At 42.7% G+C, this 10,051-nt stretch overlaps 3 protein-coding genes across 4 annotated transcripts in view; 2 read left to right on the top strand and 1 right to left on the bottom strand.

Annotated features, from left to right (window-relative positions):
- The window catches only part of si:ch211-140b10.6 (protein POLR1D), a 6,442-nt gene extending 6,322 nt beyond the window's left edge, over positions 1-120 (top strand). For both annotated transcript variants that reach the window (XM_026180026.1, XM_026180025.1), the window contains exon 3: positions 1-120. This exon is cut by the window's left edge and continues 424 nt beyond it. The gene's annotated coding sequence lies outside the window, so the exon portion shown is untranslated.
- Positions 121-1,829: 1,709 nt separating this feature from the next.
- Positions 1,830-5,285, top strand: pdx1 (pancreatic and duodenal homeobox 1). The gene is made up of 2 exons (XM_026180027.1): positions 1,830-2,413; positions 4,375-5,285. The coding sequence occupies exons 1-2, from the start codon at positions 2,023-2,025 to the stop codon at positions 4,752-4,754; spliced, it is 771 nt and encodes a 256-aa protein (XP_026035812.1). The 5' UTR covers positions 1,830-2,022; the 3' UTR covers positions 4,755-5,285.
- Positions 5,207-6,618, bottom strand: urad (ureidoimidazoline (2-oxo-4-hydroxy-4-carboxy-5-) decarboxylase). The gene is made up of 2 exons (XM_026180024.1): positions 5,822-6,618; positions 5,207-5,691 (listed from the first exon to the last, which is right to left on the bottom strand). Exons 1-2 carry the CDS (start codon positions 5,994-5,996, stop codon positions 5,342-5,344), a joined length of 525 nt encoding a protein of 174 aa, XP_026035809.1. The 5' UTR covers positions 5,997-6,618; the 3' UTR covers positions 5,207-5,341.
- Between the last annotated feature and the right edge of the window lie 3,433 nt (positions 6,619-10,051).

Raw genomic sequence — 10,051 nt, 5'->3', positions numbered from 1 at the left:
TGAGCTACACGAAACTTTAAGTTCTTGTTACACTGGATTGTAAAGGTGGACAATTGTCTCTCATGATGGGTTCAGTTGCTGCCCCCCCCCCCCCCAGTAAACTTTTGTCTGAATAACACATCCCACACGTTTATGTTCTTCATTCTCTTCATCATAGTTTGATGCAGTTATGCTTCGCCCATAAGAGCAGGCTTTGTTTCAATCATAATGTCATTACCATTTTTCTGTTATTATTCACTAGCCATGATGTTTACATAGGCCACGCTGCAGTCGCCACTGGGTAAGCACATGTTATCGCCTGTCCAACTTTTTGACATGTATACACCAGCTATCACAAAGGGTTTTGTTTGTCAAAGGAGAGAGGAAAAAAAACTTTGTTTTCCCGACACTCCTACATGCGCCTGTGCTTGTGGTTCAGTGGTCTCCAGAGGATTATGTGTGGCAGTGAAGTATTTTAACCCTTTAACACATACAGTATTTTCACCTTTTGTAAGGTTTGAGGATGGGTGGACGTTTGCTGAAGCCTTCAGTGTCCTCTCCATTTAGCCTCCTTTTTATTTTTTACTGTTTCACAGCCTTATATAAACGTGACAAATGTCAAGCTCTTTGGCCCTGAGTACACACGGCTCAATTACAGCCGTGTGTCACTCCTCGCTTAGGCCATTACATAAGGGGAAAAAAAAATCTGCAGCTTGAAAGTTGGCTAAAGTGCATCTGAGGCGCATCATGCTTCATAAATCACGTTGTCTCCACTGTAGAGGAGAATGGCTCTGGTTAACTGTTTCCTTCCTCTTTGAAACAATAATCAAATATAAACACCATTAAGCCATAGTGCAGGCGGTGTTTTGTGTAGAATTGGTTTACTTGAACTTTATTGCATCGCTGAGTGCCCCATTAAGATACAGTCGAAAGTGGCATAATTGCTTCTGAAGAACTCCGGGCAAATACGGTCTATTGATACACACCAGCGAGGTAAAAGCCCGATCTTCCTGTAATTTTTCCTGAAAAATAAGTAAATCGCGTTCGTCTCCGCGTTGCGTAAAGCCGACACCGGAGAGCTCGAAGGCTGTGGAGACACGCTCCACGCGCACGGCTGTTAATTGAGTTCAGTCCAGTCACTCCAGCCTAATTGATTTAATGGCGCGAGCACACGCCGCCGCTGAAGGCTAATGACCAGCAAACACCGGCGAGAGTGCAGCGAGCGAAGTGGCCGCATGAGCTCTTGTTTGTTGTCGCCAAGATACCTGCGTGCGGAGATCGTGGGTCCATGCGTGCGAAATGGTGTTAAATGATGCATTTACAAAAGTATAATGGGCGCGTTTTAAACGTTAGAGGGGGGAAAAGCAGATAAATGAAAAAAGTGGGCTGTGTGTGGTGTTTGAGCTTTTCGCCAGAGTTTCCAAGACAACTGTTTCTCCATCCACGTCTCTTATCTGGCGGGTCAACCAATGTTTGCGCCCATACGTATCGATTTATCAACCTCAGTGTGCACACGAGAGATATATCCATATAAAATGTCGATGGCTGTGCTGTTTGAGGACAATCCAGCTTGCCTTGCGTGAGATTCGTGCTCCTTCCAGACGCTCTTGATTAATAACTCCCTCTTTTGCCCCACATGTGGAAGGAGCAGTTGCACGGTCACCTGTTTTTGTTGTTGTTGCTGCTGCTGCTGCTGTTGGGGTCAGACACAGGTGGATGCCAGGTAAACCTTGCGGTATTTACAGAGTACCATTGATTTACGCGCTCTTGTTCAGTTGGCTGGAAAAAAAAGCTCACAGAGCTGCAGAATATCCTGGAAACTGGGAGCTATCGGCCTGCCGTTTTTGAGCAAATAGTGAAACCAATGGCTTGGGCGCTACAGGATCACATGGTGGCAGAGTGACACACCTGTGTGGAGCAGTAAGGGCCTCGCAGTTGCGCCTGAGGCAGGTAGGGCTGAAGGTTTACGCCGAGGTAGGGCGCAGGTTACGGTGCGTGTGTGTACGCAAACGGCCCCCCTGCAGACACGGGTCCTCGCCAGCCATGAATCGGGAAGATCACTTTTATCCCTCTCAGGTTTTTAAAGACTCCTGCACGTACCAGAGATCACAGGGTGATGACTACAGCCACAGCAGCCCGCCACCCTGCCTCTACATGAGCAGGCAGGTCCACTCCGTCTACACACCGCCGTCCATGGGAGCCTTGGAGCAGGCCGGCCTTCCTGACATTGCTACCACTTACAGTTTGCCGAGTATGCGGGAGGAACCTGGCGTACCCCAGCTCCTCCACCACCACCAGCACCAGCAGCAACAGCAGACGCTCCAGCCGCCTCCAGGCTACAGTGACCCCGTGGAACAGAGCAGATATCACCTGCCATTCCCCTGGATGAAAACCACTAAATCCCACTCACACACCTGGAAAGGACAGTGGGCAGGTAAACACTCAAACAAATCAGCGTATACAGTGTGATTATGAGCGTACTACAGAATCTGACTGAGGGGGGTTAAAGTTCTTAATTTGAGTTCAAAGAGGGCTTCAAATTAAAATATGAGACAGTCATGTTTGCACAATTTAGCTACATAACAAATAACTTTCAACTAACTCCTTCTGAGGCCTTTAATGACATCATGACCCCAACAATACGATCCTGGGTGTTTCAGTTTACCTGTCAGTCATTTTTGTAAAAGGCCCGGGAGGTGAGCGGTTGCTTCATATGAGGTATTATCGTCACAAAAATGTGAGTTTTGTTTGTACAAAAACATTTTCACAAATCACGCTATCTTTAGCCACGAGCAGCCTAATAATAGTCTTTTATATTGCCAAGTCGTTTGTAATTCTAATGTGGTCTTGATAACGTGGAACAAAAAAGAAACTCTAACATGTAATGAACTTTTTAAGGAAAGTATTTTTTAGGGAAGAGTTTTCAGTGGACTGAATTTCAACAAACTTGGAGAGGCTTTACGTGCAGCGAGTTTGCGTAAAAGCAGTGTCGTCGTTAGGAAAAAACCCCATTTTGGTTAAAATAAAAAAAGCAAATAAAGTTCTCGTACTTTTCTTACATCAGAATGAAATTCCCAGAAAACATTTCTTCTGATTCTGTCTCCTAAAGAACTCTCAATAGAAGCGTCATGTATGAACGAGCCACTCTCATAAAGTCGAAACTGAATAACTTACACTCTGATATAGCAGGCCCACGTTGTTTTATTATTCTGAGATACTTAATGGACAGTGTAAACTTATTATATATGACATTTTGAAACAGTTACTATGAACTTAAAAAAAAAAAGTTTTTAAAATCAGCATGAACGACGGTAACGGGAATGATGCCCAGAATCGAAACTCTAAATTAGTGCCTTACAAATAGGCAATAATTATAATCAGTGGCTTCACATGATTCATATTAATTTCTAACAACTTGACTATGTAAATCTATTTAAAAAATAGTCTGCATGATGGCGTATTTCAGTTTCACTTTGAAAATAAATGTACATTAAATGCAGTATTTATTATTATTATTATTATTATTATTTGGAACGTATTAAATACAAATTTAGCTGCACATTCAACGTCATAAATGAATGAATAGTCTTTCTTGTATTGATGTTCAAAATGAACAAATTATATGAGGGAATTTAGGGTCCTCGGGTAAAATAAAACGGTGTAGAAGCTCTTCAAACTAACTGATGCGTGACTGATAACGTGCAAATAAAGACAAGAATTACTTTTCTATAATATTTTAAATCTTTGTTTTTTACTTGACTGTTTTAAATGTAAAAAAATATAATTGAAAATGGAAGAGATCATTTTTTAACAGTCGTAATTAATTAATTCATTTATTTTAAAGAAGCGGTATATGGATTCTTCTAAGGCGTCTAAAAACTTATATTGTTTCGGTCTTTATCTTCAACAATATGAAAATACTTTAAAAAAAAATTAAAACTTATATACAGTTTTCAGTGACTGTAGCAAATACTTCCTGGTTGTGGTTTATGATATGCACAGTAATTAATCTGCTTTAATTTCAGCTCTGGGTGATCACGTGCACTGGGAAATATGTTTTGTCCTTGAAGGAAATGTTAATTTAATCTCTAAAACAAGTAATCTATAATAATCTTCATCCCTAAAATCTAAATTACACCTGTTTGAATAACCCCCCGTAATAATCACCTGTTTTTTGGCCAAGTATTTGGTTAGTACTGGTTAAATAAAGAGTGGCTGGAGATTCTTCTTTACATTCATTTTCAAGATTTATTTTTTACATGAATAAAAAACACTTTTCATAGTTTACAATTAAAAATGTAAATTTACACTTGAAGTGCTTCAGATTTTAATAAAAATTCATTTTTATTACATATTCTTGTTTTTAAAGGGCGCTAATTCTCCGTGTGGTTTTAGGGTCATACGTGATGACTGAGAATGAAGAAAACAAACGCACGAGGACTGCGTACACGCGCGCCCAGCTGCTGGAGCTCGAGAAGGAGTTCCTTTTCAACCGCTACATCTCGAGGCCGAGGCGCGTGGAGCTGGCGCTGACCCTCAGCCTCACCGAGCGCCACATCAAGATCTGGTTCCAGAACAGGCGCATGAAGTGGAAGAAGGAGGAGGACCGGAGGAGGGCGAGGGGGGCCGACCCCGACCAGGACTCCTCCATCACCTCTGGAGACCAGGGGGAGGCCGCTGGAGGGGTTTCCTCCTCAAACGGACCACACCCCACCACACCCCCCGTGTCCCCTCTGCACGGTCTGTCTGCCTCCGGCTCCAGAGAGAGCGCATAGATCCAGCGGATATATTTTTAAGACTTTAAGATTTTTAAGACTCAGACCTGAACTCATATTTAAGGGATCATTTTAACTTTGACTGAAACTCAAATCCAAGTTTTAGGAAACATGTACATATATTTTTTTTCTGAAAAGATTGATGGTATTTAGGGGTGGGGGGATATTTCTGTAAAGTGCTCGTTTACAGGGACCCTTCAGAAATTTCTCTTGGACCACCATAAGCCCCCTGACTGGAGTCCACAGTCTGTTGATTCAGGACTTATTTACTGACGTTTCTTCATCGCCAAACATCCTCTGAGATAGGTTCAACACCAGATGGCACGCGGAGACAACAAATTCACGAACTCCTTTCCCGACAGCGGACCACAGACATGATTATCAGTGCTGTTGTTTTCCATACATCAGTGTACACTTGTATATACACTAAGCTGTATTATGGAGATTGTTAATTAGAATCAATGATCCACATGTTTTATTGATTGAGATTTTATGGATACATTCAGAATTAAAATATACCACAGCCTTTGAGCCTGGGAGTGATGAGGTTTAGAGGCAAACTGGCGCAAAACTCAACCTCCGGCACTTCATAATTTGTTCGCGCCATCAGTAAGCAGCAGACTTTGGAGGCGCAAGCGGCAGATCTTCTTCACCTCCTCGATGCCGCGCGCTCTCTCCACTGCGCGCTCGTTCTGGCAGCGCTCGGACAGCTGCAGCAAGATGTTCGCTTTGTCGTTCATCCGGGCGCAGATGACAAATGGAAATTCGAAGCGCTTTTTATACTCCTCGTTGAGACGGGCCATGCGCTCGGCTTCCCCCGAGGTCAGCGCGTCCATTCCGGCTCCCGCCTGCTCCTGGCGCGACTCCCGGGTCAAGGTGCCTCTCTGCAGGTCCCTGCCGGCCAGATCGGGGTGACACCTTAGGATCCCCTCTTTACCTGCACATACAACCGATCATTTCTGCCAGTTTAGAGCATTAAACTGATACAAGCCTACTTATTAAACAAACGCGTAAAAATTAACCCGAGCACAGGGTAGAAATGTTAATAAACTAATTCCGTGGATCACCTGATTCTGGGAGCTCGTCGATGAAGTCACTGATGGCAGCCTCCAGAGCATTTAAACTCACAAACGGACGCCTCGACCACACAGCGGCTGTTATAACAGGACATTTCTCCACCACGTTACCGAAAGTGTTCACAAAATCCTCGTAAGAAAGAGCATTTACAGCTGAAATGTCCATGACTTATGGGAACAGTCTTCAGTGGTGCCACAGGCAGTGTTTGTTGACCTTTACGCAACACTTTGCAACAAGGGTTAACGCACCGCTGGACACACAGAACACCCCCCACCCTCCCCGGATAGTCTGGCAGTGGTTAATATTTTCTTATGGAAACTATCATCTGACACTGGAAAGAACAGTTGGCTGAGTGTAAAATAGGAGGAAAACAGTGATTTAAATTTTAGCTGCAGGGTCCTTATTCAGCATTACAATTCTGAGCTCTGGCGTCCCCTAGCGCTGAACAAAGGTCAGCAAAGAATATAAATCAGACGGCTATCCATTAAAACAGCGCGACGCCGGTATTGAGATCATGATAAGGCTTCAGTGGTGGAAGAAGCAGACAGATCCTACATGAGAATAGCCTGTAGCGATAGAGCTGCAGGAAAATTTTACGTAAGCTAAAAGACCTGCACTGAAAATGATGGCGTTTTCAGACAAATTCCGGGGATCACATTTCCTGAACGAGGCTCTTTAAGTCTGAATGGCTAAAACTAATTGTGTAAACCTACCTACAATCTTTGTTTTCTTAGACCCGATAATGACGATAATGATACAATAAATAGTTTTGTGGATATTTTGTTGACTCTATTTACATATTTTTACATGCTTTACCTAACAGGTATGTGCCACCCTGCCTGGACCTCTTGCCCCTCATTTGCCCCCATTTAAAGATTTCTAGTTCCGCCACTTTAAAAAAGGAAACATTAAAAAAATGTACTTCATTACTGTCATTTAGTAAAATCTACTTTTAAGTAGAACACAGCTTTTCTCCTAGTGGCATCATATACTGCATCACATTGTACGAAAATCTTCATTTAAAATTTGTGATTGCCATTAATTCTGCAGGATCCTGAAATACTCACATACCTGCAATCATGTTTCTCTGCCTCCAAATGTTCATTCTCCTGGTATGCAGGGGGAAATGTTCTTACTGCAACTCCACTACTCCACCTACATGGCAATTTAACCCGCAGGGAATTAGGAAGGCTGATCACTATGATGCTGTATAAACATGGTTGGCAGGACACCTAATTCCTACACAGATTTACTACTGCACAAAATCACATGGGCAAAAACTGCCTCAGTCCAAAAAAAGAAAAAAAAAGTTTTATTAGTGAGCACCACACTCTCACTGGAAATAAGATACACAAGACTTATTTTTCTTTCAAGGCAGGCTAGTGGGCTGAGGGTGTAATTCTGGCCAGCAGCCCGAGGACATAACGTTTAGCATTATCAGCCTGTCAGCCAATCAAAAATTAGTTCAGCATCTTCCTGAGAAAGAGTTTTCATCTACCTTAATGGGCCTTGAGTTAATGGGGAGGGAGTTTTCACACAAGATCCTGGGAATGCAACTCTCAGTCTCTTTAATGAGGTTGGCCACCTCCTCATTACAGGGTAGGCTATTCCTCCTAAAGCTGCACAGGTTACTTCTAGCAGTTTTCAGTCCAATTCTTTTTTTAAAGCAACACATAAGCCCTGAAATGAATCTTCCTTCTGGTAAAACTAAAGCATTTTTAAAACAAAACCAGCCAAATAAAAAGAAAAAAAGCTTTCCTCCAACTGTGGGCTTCAGTTCAAAAGTATTCTACAACCCTTTCCCATCCAGTCTCTCTGCATGCATATTTCCTCCTTTCTATCCCCTTTAAAGAGAAGGGCCCCAAACCCACCAATCAATTACTTCTGGGACTCAACAGCAAATAGCTGGACTAGAGTGGATCTCCACTCCCACGCTGGTGCGGCCTAACCTGACATTTAGTAGGAGATCACACAATTACCTAAATTAAACAACAATTCAGCCGAGGTAAGGAAAATTAGGATGTATCACCAGGCAAGCAGGGAATGTTGAAGATCACGTCCTCACACTGATACACCAGTTTCAAAGAAACACATGCAAAATCTGGGTCTGTTAACAGTGACAGCAACTTTCCATTAGAGAGGAGGAGACTCAGCACATTCTGGAGCCAGGGGTTGTTATTGAAACAGGCTTAAGATCAAATGCTGCTTATCTGCACAACCAAAGTGGCTCAAATTGCCTCACCTATACAAAGGAGGTCATGTCACATGGGAGCTCATGCTTACTCCATACATCTAAGAGAGGCTTTACAGATGGAATACAGCACCTCTAACTAGAAACACAGGAAAAGAGCAGACTCATTTAGGTGTGCACAGACGTTTATTTATTTGTTTGTTTGTTTTAGATACAATGTTATAGCAGAGAAAGTATTATACAGTCAGGCGTACATTTCATTTGTGAGTAAAGGAGAGACTGGTTTCATGATAAGCAGACTTTCCGTGGGTGGAAATATTTTGAGCATGAGGATAAAAATCTGTGGTCACATAGCTTCTCTCTCTCTCTCTTTTTTTCATTCACTTTAAACTTTCAATGCTCATTGCCAGGAGCAAGAAGAAAACAACATCACTGTTATGGCAACGAAGAAGTTGGGGGCTTCCCTGCACTGACAATTTGCTCAGAGCAGGTCTGGCTTGTACAGGATAACAACGTGGCCACCATGAAACCAAAAAAAGCATAATACAGCAGCCATGGGTGTAAGAGCCATTTATTGTTTTTGTTTTGTGTTGTTGCACATTTGGACACTGGGGGCAGTGACATTTGCGGTTACTGCATTTATACAGGAAGAGTTGATCTTACAATGAGTAATGGTTGAACAGCTTAATGCTACAGATCAAATGAGGAGGCAGGGGAAGCATTGCCTTGGAGGCCTCAAAACATTTACACTGAGTTTTTCAAGTAGCACTCAGAACCTGTCTCGACCCCCTCTTTGACTTAATAACTGCAACCAAACTCCACCAGCATGTGTAGAAATCTCTTCACAAAGCTGTCAGAGTAGCTGTAAATGTCTTGATGCATGCTCAATCATCCAGGTAAGTAAATCTCCAAAACTTGATTCTGTTTATCTGAACGTAGCTTTTTGTGGGAGAAACGTTTCGTCCATGGAAGAAGTGGAAAAAGAGGGCTTTGCTATCCTACCCTGGAACACCACCAATCCATTGGTTCAGATATGTGGATGAAACCTGGGTGAAAATCAAATCTCAGGGGTCACATTAACTCGGTGGACCGACACATCAAATTCACAAGGGAGGATATAATAAGTGGCAGGTTAGCCTTCTTAGACTGTGAGATTTCCATGACTAATGGGGGACATCTAAAAGCTGATGTGTACCGTAAACCTACGCATACGGATCAGTATTTAAGGTTGACTCTCATCATCCATGGAGCACAAACTGGGCGTCATCAGGACGCTACAAAACAGAGCGAACATGATCCCTACACACACAGCGGCCAGGGAGGCAGAAGAACAGCACATCAAGAAGGCCCTGAGTAAATGTGGTTATCCCAGCTGGACTTTTGTCAAAGCTGGAAAGGCACCTAAAGAAAGCTCCAGCTGATCCAGGAGAGAAGGACAACCGCTGCCCAAGCGAAAACCTGTAGAGATCCCGTATGTGTCAGGAGTATTGGAGCAGTTGAGACGCATTTTTTCTGTGGCTTTTAAACCCCAAAACACGCTGCGCCAAAAATTGGTCCACCCCAAGGATCGGGTCCCCCGACACAAACAGAGTAACATAGTGTACGCTGTTAAGTACCAGGAGGATTGCCAGGATTTATACATCGGGGAAACCAAACAACCTGTGGCAAAGCGGATGGCACAACACAGAAGAGCTACTTCGTCAGGCCAGGACTCTGCAGTCTATTTACACCTACAGGCTGTTAGATTATAATATTATTTTATGCCATGTTATACCCCTAACTAAAGATTGTGAATTATTATGTAGTTTTAGTTTGCATTATTCTCCTGAATTAGAAGAAGCTGATAACTATTGCATTAGTTAAACTGATTTGCATTACATTAGACTGCTGATTTATTGTGGATGAATGATATTGTTTTATGATGCATTATACTGCTGAGTTATAAGAAAATACTGTTTGCAGAAAGTCATCGCCTTATTTGTCTGATTAGAAGAGAACAGAATATACTGGAGTTTTCTGCCCAATCTCA

This window comes from Astatotilapia calliptera, chromosome 9 (genome assembly GCF_900246225.1).
Source record: "Astatotilapia calliptera chromosome 9, fAstCal1.2, whole genome shotgun sequence".
NCBI classification, from domain to species: Eukaryota; Metazoa; Chordata; class Actinopteri; order Cichliformes; family Cichlidae; genus Astatotilapia; species Astatotilapia calliptera.
The sequence above is the reverse complement of the archived record's forward strand: the minus strand, read 5'-3'. Positions and strand labels throughout refer to the sequence as shown.

Bases quoted from the DNA above. Each gene is read 5' to 3' on its own strand.
- pdx1 (XM_026180027.1), top strand. From the start codon at position 2,023: ATGAATCGGGAAGATCACTTTTATCCCTCTCAGGTTTTTAAAGACTCC. The intron at 2,414-4,374 runs GTAAACACTCAA...GTGTGGTTTTAG, and splicing joins CTGGAAAGGACAGTGGGCAG to GGTCATACGTGATGACTGAG.
- urad (XM_026180024.1), bottom strand. From the start codon at position 5,996: ATGGACATTTCAGCTGTAAATGCTCTTTCTTACGAGGATTTTGTGAAC. The intron at 5,692-5,821 runs GTGATCCACGGA...TTGTATGTGCAG, and splicing joins CGACGAGCTCCCAGAATCAG to GTAAAGAGGGGATCCTAAGG.